Raw genomic sequence first — 15,977 nt, forward strand, 5'->3', positions numbered from 1 at the left:
CTTTGGATTACCTTTTTGCTGGTATCCTGGCATACACTTATTATTATTCATTTTACAGTACTATGAATTTTACGGAGCAGTATATATGGTGTGGTAAGGGGTTTACAATAAGCAAGTATAATAAACACGAATAAAGCAATAAGCAAACTAGTACAGAAAGAGAGTGGACCCTGCCCATGACGGCTTCCAATATACAAGGTGAGGAGAAGGAGACAGTATTTGGGGGAAGCAGCTGGTCATCTGTGAGCAGTCAAGAAAACAGTTGTTCATATAGCAGTACAGTGGCAGTTAGAGATGAGCGAATTTACAGTAAATTCGATTCGTCACAAACTTCTCGGCTCGGCAGTTGATGACTTTTCCTGCATAAATTAGTTCAGCCTTCAGGTGCTCCCGTGGGCTGGAAAAGGTGGATACAGTCTTAGGAAAGAGTCTCCTAGGACTGCATCCACCTTTTTCAGCCCACGGGAGCACCTGAAAGCTGAAAAATTTATGCAGGATAAGTCATCAACTGCCGAGCTGAGAAGTTCGTGACGAATCGAATTTACTGTAAATTCGCTCATCTCTAGTGGCAGTGGGGTTGCTGTAGGTTGTAGAATGCCACAGTAAAAGATGTTAAAGCAGTCAAGGTAGGAGATGGTTTGTACTAGCCAAAGTTAAGGAAAGAGTGGGTTTAACCCCTTAAGGACTCAGCCCATTTGGGCCTTAAGGACTCAGTCAATTTTATTTTTACGTTTTCGTTTTTTCCTCCCCGCCTTCAAAAAAAATCATAAAACTCTTTTATATTTTCATCCACAGACTAGTATGAGGGCTTGTTTTTTGCACGACCAGTTGTCCGTTGTAATGCCATCACTCACTTTACCATAAAATGTATGGCGCAACCAAAAAAAATACTATTTGTGTGGGGAAATTAAAAAGAAAACCGCAATTTTGCTAATTTAGTAAGTTTAAAATCCCCCTTTTTTGAAGACCTATAACTTTTTCATTTTTCCGTATAAGCGGCGGTATGAGGGCTCATTTTTTGCGCCGTGATCTGTACTTTTTATTGATACCATATTTGCTTATATAAAACTTTTAATCCATTTTTTATTACTTTTTTTGGGAATAAAATGTTATTAAAAAAAGCAGCTATTTTGGACTTTTTTTTTTGCGTTCACGCCGTTCACCGTACGGTATCATTAACATTTTATTTTAATAGTTCAGATATTTACACAAGCGGCAATACCCAATATGTATCTAAAATATTTTTTAACACTTTTTGGGGGTGAAATAGGGAAAATGGGACAATTTACGTTTTTATTGGGGGAGGGTGTTTTTCAAATTTTTTAAACTTTTTTTTTTTTTTTACTTTTTAACTTTAATTTTTACACTTTAATAGTCCCCATAGGGGACTATTTATAGCAATCATTCGATTGCTAATACTCTTCAGTACTATGTATAGGACATAGCACTGATCAGTATTATCGGTCATCTTCTGCTCTGGTCTGCGAAAGGCAGATCAGAGCAGAAGACGCCGGGAAGGCAGCGGAGCCAGGTGAGGGGATGTGCTGGATGATCGGATCGCCGCGGCAGCGCTGCGGGCGATCCGATCATCCATTTTAGTGACCGCGATGCTGCAGATGCCGGGATCGCGGATGTCCGCCATTACCGGCGGGTTCCTGGCTGCGATCAGCAGCCGGGACCTGCCGCGCATGATCCGAGCATCGCTTTAATGCTTGCGGTTATGCTTAGGACGTAAATGTACGTCCTGGTGCGTTAAGTACCAGCTCACCAGGACGTACATTTACGTCCTGCGTTGTTAAAGGTTAAAAACTTTTTTTATTTTTTAATCAACTTGTGCCAGAATGTTAAGCAGATTTGTAAATTACTTCTATTAAAAAATCTTAATCCTTCCAGTACTTATCAGCTGCTGTACGCTCCACAGGAAGTTTTATTTCTTTCTGGAATTCTTTTCAGTCTGACAACAGTGCTCTCTGCTGACACCTCTGTCCATGTCAGGAACTGTCCAGAGTACAAGTAAATCCCCATAGCAAACCTCTATTGCTCTGGACAGTTCCTGATACAGACAGAGGTGTCAGCAGAGAGCACTGTGGTCAGACTGAAAAGAATTCCAGAAAGAAATACTACTTTCTGTGGAGCATACAGCAGTATAAGTAGGTTTAAGATTTTTAAATAGAAGTAATTTACAAATCTGTTTAACTCTGTGGCACCAGTTGATTTGAAAAATTTTGTTTTCCACCGGAGTACCCCATTAAAAATATTTTGAGGTGGAGATGGAGGAAGGTGGTGAAGGCTTGGGTGCATGGACTGAGGACAAAGTGGAACCAAAGACTAATTGACAGATTGTGTGGGGAAAAGGGTTTGAGCAAGATGAGGGAAAGATGATAAATTCCATCTTCTCCATGATGAGTTTTAGAAAACTTTGTGATCCTGAATAGTAGAGCAAGTGACGTCTGGACTGAAGAGACACATTTAAGTGTCATCTGCATAAACGTGGTATTGGAAGCCAAGAAATTCTAAATTGTGTCCCGGGTCAAACATACAGGTGTAAAAGTATGAACCCCAGAGCAAATGAACTCTAACAGAGAGACGGAATAAAACATGGAGGTGGTGTGTGAGTGGGAGGCATTGTTGGTGAGGTGTGAGAAGAGAGTGCCATGTCTGTGACACCAAAGGGTGAAAGTTTTTAACAGGAGGGAGAGTGGTCAAAGGCAGAGGATAGGACAAGACGGACAAGCACACAATATTGGTGTAAAGCTTTGTCAGTCACTTATTCATTGGTCCCTATGGTTAAGGCAGTTTTAGTGGAGTGGTAAAAGCCAGACTGATACTCTTTAAAAAGCGAGTTGGATGGGAGGTGGGAGGACATACCAGCAAAATAGAGCCTGAACATGTTCATGAAGTGAACAACTCAGCGCTCTATGAAAACATGTTACATAATTGTTATTTCATGGAGAATTCAAGTGTTTACTTAAACAGATATGTCAGGAGAGCTGATAGATCCTCTTATAAGTATACCTATTTTTTTTCTAAATTATATCTTTAAAAAGGGGCCAGACTTCTTTCTTATTCCCCCTGCACGCTTGCCCACAGCCATAGACAGTATGCCAACACTATGCTATAAAATTAGCACAGGATTCTGAACTTACTGTATTTACACAGTAGGTCTAATCTGATTTGCCAACAACCAGACCCTCATCCTTCTGTGGGAATCCATTTGGTCTTGTGAACCTCATTATTGGGTGACCTTATTAAGGCCACTATTTCCTGTAAACTCTTATAATTTATAAAACTGCTGAACACTGTTTCTAAATGTCTCAATTAAGTCTCCTACATTTCTTATTAAAACCCACATTCAGAGCTATTAACATCATCACTTCTTTTTTACTCTACGTCTTGGGACCAAGAGGAGTACAAGCAGTTAGCTCCCTACTGATCCAGTAGAGTAAATCCTCTTCATGGCTTCTTTTCACAGTGTTTTTATAGGGTTTTAAAATATATTAAAGGGAATTTGGCAGCTGTATTTGCTGGTAAGAAATGCAGAAAAATGTTAGTGTATAAAAGCCAACTGTACCTGCCCTGGAGATTACGGCAATTGCCAAACTTATAAAATCATCAGTCATACTCAGCCAAGTGTCATGGAGGCAATTCTGAGCTGCTTAAGTGCCACTCAAGTCCCTTACCTCCCAGACCCTCCTGATGTACAGGGCTCGGCTCACAGTGCTAAGCCCTGTCAATAAATCTTGTGCCTGTGTTGTGAAAATCAGTACCAGCACTTAAGCAGCTATGTTCTCCTTCCTTAACACAGTGCTAAGGAAAAAAAGGAGATTTTATGGGTTTGGCAACCATCAACAGCTCCAGGAAAGGTACAGTATGCTTTTATAACATAACAGATATCCAATGGTGTCTGCAGCAAATACAACTGAGGCTTCTTTCACACTATAGAAAAGCTCCGTTACAAATGGACGTTAAGGCTCTTTTTTTTTCCTGGCCATTAGCGTCTGTTATTGTAACGGACCTTAAGGGAGGCATAACGGGCACAGAGAATCCCATTCTCTTGAATGGGATTCTCTAACATCCGTTATTGCGAACGTTAATCCGCCGGAACATAGCAGGAGAAAATGACCCAAGCTAAAAATTTTCACTCGCTATTTTACCACGGATCCGCACCTGACAGGCAGTAGCAGGAACTTTTTTATAGTGTGAAAGTAGCCTGAAAACAGCAGCTGTGTAACATGCCTTTCATGGTGTATTTGCCCCATTTGTTACTTATATAATATTCTGATCATATGACTACATTTGGTTACAAAGGAAAAGAAAAAAAAACATGCAATGCTTTTTAGGAAAAATGTGAAAGCAGCCAAACATTTCCTAAACTGCAATACAGAACAAACTCGTATTAAGTGATTTTTCTAGGACTCCCAATACCAGCATACCTTTACATCCAAAATAGTTCTTGCCATCTAAGTAGAAATAACCTTCTTCACAAGTTCCACACGATGTGCTGCAAGTGTTTGGCTTACAATGACAATCTCCTTCAGTCTAAAAAGAAAAGTGTCAACATTTGTATATTATGTATAAAATGAAAAATATATATAGGGCTATTTAGTATAGATTGTACAGCCCATGGCCAACAGTGGCACTGTTTTATGGGATAAATCCACCCCATTAAGTATGTTTGTATCATTACCTGATGACATTCCCCTATTCCGCTTATTGTTCCATCAACATCACAAGCACAGCCTGAAAACAAAAATGTCACATGAATGTACTTGATCTATATACAGTATTACATATATTAATACCAATGACATACTGTACACATACTTAGAGCTACAGGCATGAATCATGTCTTACCAATGCAACCTTGAGGATTGTCTTCATCTAAATTCCAAAATAATGGTTTGCAGTGGTTACAGGTTATACCCTCCACTTTTGATAGGCAATGGCAGAAGCCCTGACAAAAAAAAACATTCAAATCCATGAGAACTCATTTATAAAATGGGTTTCTTTTTCATCTTTTCCCTTTTCATGATCAGAAGAGGCAGCATTTTGCTCTATTTCAGCCACTAAAAGAAAAATGGACACCTGCTCACCCCACCATCACATTGCAATGGTGGAGAATAGGGAGTTATAATTGACATGAACAGATACATCAAATGGATCCTAACACATCATGACAGATCATAACAGATCCATTATATCAGAATCCGTGACGGCAGTGTGAACAGAGCTAAGCTTTTCTTGTTACAATACATCTAAAACAGCCTACTTCATATTTGCATAATAGTGTAGACAAAAAAATAAAGATAAGAAATAAAGAGAGGAATCAGTTTCAAGACAAAATAAATAAATAATTGGAAAAGCTCAAGATCATTTAACTTTGTACCTTTTAACCTGTATATCATATTCTATGTGCAAGTTTTTCCAGTTTATGTGTTATCAGAAAATGACCTATTGTTTTAATCAAGCTTTAATGTTTTTTTTTTTTTTTTTTTGCACAACACTACCCAATTGAAACAATTCCCGAAGTCATGTTATTTTCACTCCAGCCATTAAAGGAGATCTGCAGCCCTAGACACCTATCCCCATGGTAGGGAATAAGTGTCTGATCGCGGGGGTCCCAGTGCTGGGACCCCCCGCGATCTCCTGTCCGGGGCCCCAGCTCTGCCGTGGCTCTCCCGTGCAGGAGGCGTGTCGGCTACAGCATGACGCTGCTGCCGACACGCCCCTCCCCCCCATGTATCTCTATGGGAGAGACGGAGATGCCGTGATTGTTCAGTGAGGTCGACAATGCGCACATTAGCCGCGCATAGGGGATAAGTGTCCAAGACTGCAGTACTCTGTAATAATAAGTTGACACCCTTTTCTGTAGAGAAAACCTTTCAGAAATCTCCTTCGTAATATCACAGAAAAGATCACAATGATAGGTAACACCTATATATAGAGAACAAAAGAGCCACAATAGGTGATGGTCACAGCTCCCCTCTCTGTACAACACACAGGGCCCATAGCATTCCTAGAAAACATTTCTGTAGAAATCAATCTGCTTTAGACTGCTGTTCCCTATGGTCCTATGACCTATGTGGCTGCTGTAAAATGCTGTTCAAAGCAGCTCAGGCCAGATGACCCCCATACTCTAGAACAGGAAACAAAAATAAAATAAAATCCAAAAATACAAATAGATAAGAAGAAAATAACACATATCAGTATATAACACGTAGCAGAGTTAACAGACTGAGCTAATCTGGTTGTTAACTCTGCTACATCTGTAGGTGATAGTTACATAGTTAGTATGGTTGAAAATACATTCACTTTAAAGGGTGACAACCAATTCTACAGGGAAAATGTTACAATGTAATATATAAATGGATCAAGTCCACCAGAGCAGGACCATCCCCCTCTATGATGTGTATATACCCTACATGAGACAAGCCCCTTAATGCTTAATGTCCTGCTGAATAAACAAGTCAGTCAGACAAAAGATTAAAAGAGCACTTACTGCTTGTGAGGAAAGGGTCCCTGCAGGATCGCACTCTCCATTAACATCTATAATAATAAAAAGAAATAAATCACAGGGTATACATCAAACATATTCATATGTCAGCGGCGACATCCAGTAAAAAAACACCAACAATCATTAGGTGTCTAGTAGCAAAAGTCAGAAGGCTTAAACATAATATAAACATCATTTTTACACATGGCCAAATTACTAATTATTATTATTATATGCTCTTCTGTTGATATAAAGGCCTACACAAGCTTTTTGGGGGTAAAGGGTGCCATACAGAAGAACCAAGCAGCATTTATGGCTTTATGGCAAGTAAATCAGTAAGCACCTTTGCTTCTCTGGTCAGCGGAGATCCAAGTTGCCAAACAGCCAATCATTTATTGATTTAAAAGAAGATTTTTTTGAAGATTGTAGGCTAGTTCAGCAGCATACTGTATTTTGTACACTGTGTAACCATAACAATAGCCGATCGGACATAGTTAGGTTTCTCCTAATAATCTATACTGATACAGTATACACTCAATATACTATGCCCCACTGTATCCTGGTAACCATTACGAGTGGATCTGAGAAGGAGTCTGAGAAACACCCATAATTTACTCTAAAAGTTAAAAGGGTATACTTTATGTTGTATTACCATGACAAAGCCACAAGTCATTTTCCATTCTTTTAGGGAAAAAAAAAAAAACAGCATACATTTTGGCTGTTCTTACAACATCTAATAACATTTGGTAGAAGACATTAAAGGATACCCCTTATATAACAGTTGCCATACATTGGTAAATACCCAAGTGCATCAGCCTTCATGGAACGTGTGAAACAATAGGGTCCGTAAACTGGTGGAATCAATCCAAGTATATCAGAAGAACAGTCAGCTAAGCCCAGCTGGTCTGTATAACAAAGGGGCCTGCCATGATGGTTTACAACACGCTTGTAATAAATCCGACTAGATTAACAATCTCTACAGATCTCTGTCTTATAAAACAGTCAGCACTGAGCTCAAGAACGTTCTTTGTCTGTTGGTTGTTTTCTTTGGGACTGTATCTCAAAGCTGAATAAAACGTCACACATTGCATCTCCTAATTAATAGCTGGGAAGAAGAAAATCAAATAATTTAATAGTAAGAGCACTGGATGGAAGCCCAGATGTCTGACCCACCAGGGGAAACACGCCAAGGGGCCTGGTTTGTAAAGTAAGTTACAATGTCTATAAAAGTAAAATACCCAGAACATGTTTGTTTGTTTAAGGGAATTGTAAGATGCTGGACAAAGGGAAAACGATATATAATCATTTTATAGTTTAGAACTGTGGTTTAAATCTTCTGGCTCTACAAGTGTTACAAAACTCTAAACCCAACAGCCACAGACTACTAAAACACTGGCAGCCTATATCACAATCTCACTCCATTACGTTGTGATTGCTCTATTACTCCTCTGACCTCTCCTATGAATATTATTCTGCATCCATCTATGTTACCATTCTGTAAAGATCTGACCAATATCCAAATATTATGATTCCATATGACTACAGAGGAGATATGGATGATCGGCGATGGAAAAAATGGGGATACTCAATCTGTATTATGTCCGAGAACTTTGTCTGGGTAATATCCTCAAAAACCCAACAAAATACAGTCAAGAAATTTCTAAAAGGGGTGACAAGTTCTCAAGGACGAAATAGTCTGTAGAAGACAGGTCATGTTCACTAGTAATGTGTTATTGTTTAAAACTTAATGAATGCAAATAGTTAGTGATTATAACCAGAATTGGGATATGTATATGGTATGTAAAATGACTAATGCCTGATTATTCACGGGTTGGTGTTAGATAGTATTAATAATGCTGCAAATGTGTAATAACTATATGCTCATGCCCAAGATATAATCATGTACAATATATCAATAATACATTTATTAAATACAATGGTAATGATGATTAACAATAGCAGAGAGGTTACAGAATCCTTGCAATCCTCTCTGACTACATAAAAATAATCTTAAAGTATTAAAAAGTTTGAAAAATAATAAAATAAAAATAATCTTAAAGTATCACAAAGTGTGAAAAAGTTAGTTGTCCTTAACCCCTTAAGGACTCAGCCCATTTGGGCCTTAAGGACTCAGACAATTTAATTTTTACGTTTTCATTTTTTCCTCCTCGCCTTTTAAAAATCATAACTCTTTTATATTTTCATCCACAGACTAGTATGAGGGTTTTTTTTTTTGCGCGACCAGTTGTCCTTTGTAATGACATCCATCATTTTACCATAAAATGTATGGTGCAACCAAAAAAATACTATTTGTGTGGGGAAATTGATAAGAAAACCACAATTTAGCAAATTTTGGAAGGTTCTCTTTATTCTGTGGGTCAATACGATTAAAATGATACCCATGATTACATACTTTTCTGATATTATACCGCTTAAAAAAATCGCTAACTTTTTAACCAAATTAGTGCGTTTAAAATCCCTCTATTTTGCTGACCTATTACTTTTTTTTATTTTTCAGCATAAGTGGCGGTATGAGGGCTAATTTTTTGCGCCGGGATCTGTAATTTTTTTTGATACCACATTTGCATATATAAAACTTTTAATACATTTTTTATCAATTATATTTGGAATCAAATGTTCTAAAAAAGCAGCAATTTTGGACTTTTTTTTTTTTTACGTTCACGCTGTTCACCATACGGGATAATTAACATTATATTTTAATAGTTCGGATATTTACGCACACGGCGCATAACCCGATGCTCGCGGTCAAGTATAGGACGTAAATGTACGTCCTGGTGCGTTAAGTACCACCTCACCAGGACGTACATTTACGTCCTGCCTCATTAAGAGGTTAAAGAGCTCAACACAGTAAAGCGTGTCGCCCGATATGCTGCAGGCAGATGTAGTCCCGAGCGCTCTATAACAGTTTGTCTGGGACATTTAATACTGACACTTGTTATGGTGAATAGATGGTATAAGCAGCAATTTAATGCACCAACTGTAATAGTATCAGAACAAGTTATCCGGATTAGCAATGCTAGCCGGCTGCGAAGCGCTGGAGTACACAGTTATGTGCCCGCCGGGTAAGCTCTGCAGAGAACTGGCACTGAGATTTCAATAGTAGCGACACGGCGGCAACAGAAAAGGATTACGGGTACTCTGTCGGGTGAGTGGTACAGAGTTTCCGTAATTATGCGGCCGCTGTGTCGCTGCACAAATACAAGATTAAATCAAGTAAATTAGAAATTGTATAACTCTTTCTTTTGTGGCTCATGTAATGCAATATCTCACCATAAGCTTTTTATTAAAAAAAATGAACGTACCTTGGCAATTTGGGTAGTTGTCTAATCCAGTTGAGCACCTGTCACACCTCTGCCCAGTTACCCCTTGTCGACACTCACACTGTCCAGTAATAGGGTCACATGTGCTCTGATAAGAGCCTTGAGGAGAACACTGACAAGCTGTATAAGAGACGATACACACAAAATGGCTGTAAAGTATGTAGTACAGAAACATTTTTTAAAGCTATAATGTTCTGATTTTTTTCTATAAATTAATTTGCAGTACTAGAGTTTTACTGTCATTTAAAAAAATGTAAATAAATTTACATGTCCTACATAGACATACCGTTACTTTATACCCTAACTCAGCTCAATGTGCTATGCTGCGATACCAGAGTTATTCCATGATGTAGTTTAGCTAGGCCTCCCACATAGTTACATAGTTACATAGTTAGTACGGTCGAAAAAAGACATATGTCCATCAAGTTCAACTAGGGAATTAAGGGGTAGGGGTGTGGCGCGATATTGGGGAAGGGATGGGATTTTATATTTCTTCATAAGCATTAATGTTATTTTGTTCCATGAATGTATCTAATCCTGTTTTAAAGCTGTTAATTGTTCCTGCTGTGACAAGTTCCTGAGGTAGACCGTTCCATAAATTCACAGTCCTCACGGTAAAGAAGGCGTGTCGCCCCTTGAGACTAAACTTTTTCTTCTCCAGACGGAGGGAGTGCCCCCTCGTCCTTTGGGGGGGTTTAACCTGGAACAAACATTATGATGTTGTGCTATACTTACCCTCACAGATGGGATAGTTGTAAAAATTTGGTGCACATTCATTACATGTATGTCCGGAAAAGTTAGGGCGACAAAGGCATTCTCCATTAAGTCCACATGAAGGGTCTGTGGCACCATTCATATCGCAGTCACATTCTAGTGGAAAAAATAAATAAACCTAAAATGAACCACTGCTGAATTTAGCAAAGCACCTAAGGCACGGCAATATGTTACCTATGGTTTTCCATAGGAAAACTGAGTTATACTGTACCTTAAAGGGAATGCCATGCCTAGCTTTTTTATTTTATTTTTTTTCTTATTAGAGACAGATACTGAAACTTGTTCCTTTTTTTTTATTTTTATTTTTTTATCTGTTTCCATTTTCTAATTGGAGTTTTTAAGTTAAGTATTTTTGTGAATTATTATGAGAGCAGCCATCTTGTCTGAACTATATCTAACAGCTTTTAGAGATCTGCTTTATTGCAGGTTCCATGGACTTAGGCAACAATTAGGCAACAATTGATGAAAATTGTCCTATTCGTATAAATGGGAAATGTGTAATCTGTCACCTTTGAAAAGGCCATTGCACAGGGAGAGGGAGGCTGAGCTCTGAGCTTCAGCTTTTCTGAAGATCATGTCTTCTCTATACACTGGTGACACCTTTTACTGTAATTCTGTACAGATCACTTCCCAGCATCCTCCTCCTTATCATCACAGATAGAACAGGAAGTCTAAGCTTAGATTTAGGCCTAGTGACCAGACTGAAAATGCAAGATTTCAGGATTATTTCAAAATATAGTTAGAAAATAGAAAAAAAAAAATATATAAAAACACTTAAAAAACATGTTTAACATAAGAACTTCATTAAACAATAGGATCACATGTGCCGAATGTTGCTGAATATTTGCTACTGCATATTTTCCTACCCACTGAAATCAATGGGTAGCAAAATCAGCTGCAGAAAATACACAGCAAAATATGGAGCAAAGTACGGCACGTGTGACCCTACCCTAAAGGTGTTTTCCAGGGCTTTGGTATTGATGGCTCCACACTGTATGCCAATTTTTACCACAAACATTAGACATTACCATTTGAAAAAGAAACCAATATCATATAGGTGCTATGACTATAATCCCCTCCTCATAGATTAGGTGAGTGAAGGGGTCACAGCACCCCATACATTTGGTAGGAGCTGGGTCTAGTACAGTGACCCCCCGACCTACGATGGCCCCGACATACGATCATTTCAACATACAATGGCCTCTCAGAGGCCATCACATGTTGAAGGCAGCATCAACATACGATGCTTTTGTATGTCGGGGCAATCGCATAAACGGCTATCCGGCAGCGCAGACTGCTTCAGCTGCCACCGGATAGCCGTTTACAGTGCCCCGCTGACGATCACCTCTTCGGGATCCCCTGTATCGTCGGTGCTCTCCATCGTCGTCATCACGTCGCTGCGCACGCCATCACGTCATCCAATAGGAGCGGCGTGCGTAGAGACGTGATGGCGGCGAAGGAGAGCGAGGATGCCGGGGAAGCAGAGGCCTTGCCGGAGCATCGGGGACACCCCAGGGACGCGGCAACAGCGATGGAAGGCGACATCCAGGGCAGCGGTGACGGTCCAGAGCGGCAGGGACACGTGAGTATAACCTCCAATACCAGTGGTCTTCAACCTGCGGACCTCCAGATGTTGCAAAACTACAACTCCCAGCATGCCCGGACAGCCGTTGGCTGTCCGGGCATGCTGGGTGTTATAGTTTTGCAACATCTGGAGGTCCGCAGGTTGTAGACCACTGTCCTATACTTTACATTGCACGGATCCCTCAACATACGATGGTTTCAACAAACGATGGTTCATTTGGAACGGATTACCATTGTATGTTGAGGGACCACTGTATTCCATCGCAGTCCTAGTAAAGCTGCAGTACAAGGGTAGCTTTATTCCATTATGTGTTGAAGGTGCAACGTTCCAGCTGCCCATGTAGCCTTTATTGAGCATGAGCTGCATGGGCAGCTGAAATGTTGCACCTTAAACAACCAAGCATCTTCAAGTTAGATGTGCTGCTCTGCTCCTACATTATAAAATAGTCAAGATATAACTAACCTTTGCAGCTTGGAAATGAATGGTAGCCTGGCCGGCACTGGTCACAACGTGCCCCCTCAACTCTGAGCTTGCATAGGCACCTTCCTGTAGGACTGCATACCCCAGGGAGCACGCCACCAGGATTGCAATCACACCCTAAACAATAAAAGGAAATGGCCTTTATACCATGAATAAATCACATACTATTCCTATGACACTGACAGGAAATTAACTACAATACCAACAATAAAGGAATTCCATGCAAAACGATGTCCATTCTACTAAAATAATAAATCAATCATTATAAAGTTGGAAGAACAGAGAGGAAAACATGCCAGACAAATAATGCATCACACCCTCTAAAGGAATCTCAGTGGATTATATATATATATATATATATATATATATATATATATATCGGCCTATATTAATCAGTCTGAGATAAAAATGTGTCTTATTTGCTCATAATAACAGATCACATCTTAGCTTTAATATCTTAATGAGCTCTGGTAAAGTGAAAGCTGAACTGTGATTGGTTGTTATGGGCCAATTAGACACATTTTTGGCTTAGACATAAATCTGGACCAATATTTTCTTACTATTTAGAATTTATTAATAATGTCATTTAATTTACTATTGTAAGAAAGAGTCTCTATAGTTATCTACAAATCAAATGCTTACAAGTAATCTGCAAAGGTATTCACACCCAGAAATAGGCCACAGTACAAGATCATGAAAAGTTAAATAACCTTTGGACAATACAACACTATTTACTGCCTGACTCACACCTTGGACACAGTTTTACATTGAATCTTATTGAAAATAAAAAATTCTACTTTTTATACTGTAATAAAGTTTTCATTATGAAAGATAAGAATGTAAGTTTTTTTTAAGGATGTCATACATCATTGTAAAATGACTCTTTTTTTTACATACAATGAACATTTAGATATTTGGGGCTTCTGCACAGAAAGATATTACAGTTGTCCACAAGGGACAATAAATTATAATTCTTCTAGGTGAGAAGCATTCTGCACTGTCTCTACTCATCCTCCAGTTCCTACCCCGTAAAGCAGACCTGTCAGCAGGTTTTTAGGGTATAAAGTAAGGTCATGGCTGTATAAGGCTTTTGTTAGATTATTGACCCATCAAGCACAGAGATATCAGAGTTCAAAAATATATTTAAAATAGGCTTTAGAGCCCGTCGGGTGTGCTACAGCCAGCCAGCACATTTTTGCCCCTTCACCAGTAAGTCCTTTCCCTATGTGCGCTAGTCCCCTCCGCTTCCCCCTTAAGAGTCACTAGGCTGTACTGTGTACTTCCGCACAAACACCGTAGATCAATGGGGTTCCAATTAAGGAAAACCTACAGGAATAATTATTTATTCTATCAGCTATTATATTTATTGCTGTGTAATGATCCCAAGTTCAGTTTTCTATCTGTAGATTTACCTTGACAGAATGGGTAATGGAAGTATCCAGGAGAACATTTATCACAAGCTGTTCCTCGGTATCCTACACGACAAGGACACTGTCCAGTCAATGTATCACAATTTTGACTCAATGCTCCAGCTCCTGTACAACTGCAACCTATGAGAAGAAACAACAATGTATACAGAATACTGGGAAAACCCACGGACCTCTGACATACAGTTCTCATATAATACTAAAGTTCAATTTTCAAATTTGGGGGTAATCCATATCCTAGGTAATATGGCACTGGGCAGTTACCCAATTTCCTATTCCCTAAAACCAGCCCTGGATTCAATATTAGAAATGTATGCAGCAAGCATGACTGTATTTAACAGTTGTAGCAGTTGTTTGTGTAGTAGTAGATCAGCAATGCCATATCCCAACCTTGGCAAATTTCCTTACTTTGTTTTAGTTGTACATTAAAGTTTTACTGAAAATGCTAATTTCTTGCCTTTTATATTTCCAGCTGTCGGTTTCACAGGAATCCATGATGTGGTAGGAACAGGATAAAAAGGAATTCCTAAAGGAAAAAATGTAATGTATCAATTCCCACATATAGCTGAGCACAATTATTTTGAAAGAAAAAGAGCAACAAATACATTCACACCCTTCTGCCTGTTTCACCAATCTTGACAGATAGATCTTTCCTATAGCCAAACAGAAAAAGATCTATCAGTCAAAGCTGGTAGGGCAGGCAGAAGTCTTGGGATGGCCCTGTTGACATATGATATGTTCCCTTTAAAGGGAATCTGACAGTTCTATATCATGCTTAGTGCGGCATACATAGGCATACAAAGGGATAATACAAATAATACTAGCTCAAGTGTTATAGAGGAAGTGCTGCCTGAGGCATGCAAGCCACCTCCCTCTACCACACCTCCATGCTCTGCATGGCTGATGTACAAGGCTCAGTGCTGGAGCTCAGCACCCTCTCTATGACATTTCAGCTTGGAAGTAAAACATGATTTTATAACTTTATAGACATTTATCAGCTAAGAGTATAATTTGTTATATCTCCCTACAAGCTATCTACCCATGTCTGAAGCACTGAGCATGATATAGCGCTGACAGATTCCCTAAACTACGTGTAAGGAGATATTCCACCTAGAAGCAGTGTTCATAAAGCATGTCACAATATTTTTGTGTACGATTTGTACAAAATCGAAAAAAATCGGACCAAAAACTAAGAGGCATATGGAGATAAAGAAGAGGCCTAAAGTCCATCTACGACAACTCCATTGCAGCTCTTTATAAGAAGAAGATATAGTATGGTCATTTGCATATTTCCTAAAGGGACTTCAAAATGGGGCAATTACCAGCTAAGCTGGTCGATTATTACCCTGTGTAAATAGCATGGCCATTAGCTGATGAACAAGGAATTTATTCCTTGTCAGCTAATCCTGCAGGCCCATAAATCATCATTTGATGGCAGGAATTTCTGCTTAAAATGATAGAAGCAAGCTGCTACACAAATGTTTCAGTGGACATTTATTTCCTATTATTGGTCTGTCTAAATGGTCCTTTCAACAAGAGCAGATTGACTTATACATAGTTTACTAATGCTCATATTGGAAACCTATCTGCTCATATAAAAGGTTCTGGTCCTTAGGTACTCTCTTAGAGAAGCCATGCCTGATTGGTTGTCACCTGACAGATGTGTCCTGACAGAGATCCCACTGATCTATAATGTATCCATCAGGTTTCCATTTTCTTTGGGGGATAGAGAATTAAAGAAAATCTGTCATCAGTGTCACCTGCACTAACCTGTGGCTACAGACAGGTAGTGCATTTGACGCTGATGACAACGATACTTACCTGGTCCAATTCCATGCTGTGGTTCTCTGGCTAACCGCTTTAGTATCTTCTGCTCT

The 15,977-nt window shown here is 39.2% G+C and overlaps 1 protein-coding gene across 2 annotated transcripts in view; it reads right to left on the reverse strand.

Moving 5' to 3' along the window:
- The window catches only part of LAMA3 (laminin subunit alpha 3), a 241,209-nt gene that overhangs the window by 147,379 nt on the left and 77,853 nt on the right, over positions 1 to 15,977 (reverse strand). For both annotated transcript variants that reach the window (XM_056521739.1, XM_056521738.1), the window contains exons 11-19: positions 14,558 to 14,626; positions 14,086 to 14,223; positions 12,656 to 12,790; positions 10,570 to 10,704; positions 9,817 to 9,954; positions 6,500 to 6,546; positions 4,855 to 4,954; positions 4,688 to 4,740; positions 4,434 to 4,539 (exon numbers count right to left, since the gene is read on the reverse strand). In XM_056521739.1, the coding sequence (XP_056377714.1) occupies positions 4,434 to 4,539; positions 4,688 to 4,740; positions 4,855 to 4,954; positions 6,500 to 6,546; positions 9,817 to 9,954; positions 10,570 to 10,704; positions 12,656 to 12,790; positions 14,086 to 14,223; positions 14,558 to 14,626 (921 nt within the window). The remainder of the gene's footprint in view (positions 1 to 4,433; positions 4,540 to 4,687; positions 4,741 to 4,854; positions 4,955 to 6,499; positions 6,547 to 9,816; positions 9,955 to 10,569; positions 10,705 to 12,655; positions 12,791 to 14,085; positions 14,224 to 14,557; positions 14,627 to 15,977) is intronic.

Source organism: Hyla sarda, chromosome 5 (genome assembly GCF_029499605.1).
Source record: "Hyla sarda isolate aHylSar1 chromosome 5, aHylSar1.hap1, whole genome shotgun sequence".
NCBI lineage: Eukaryota > Metazoa > Chordata > Amphibia > Anura > Hylidae > Hyla > Hyla sarda.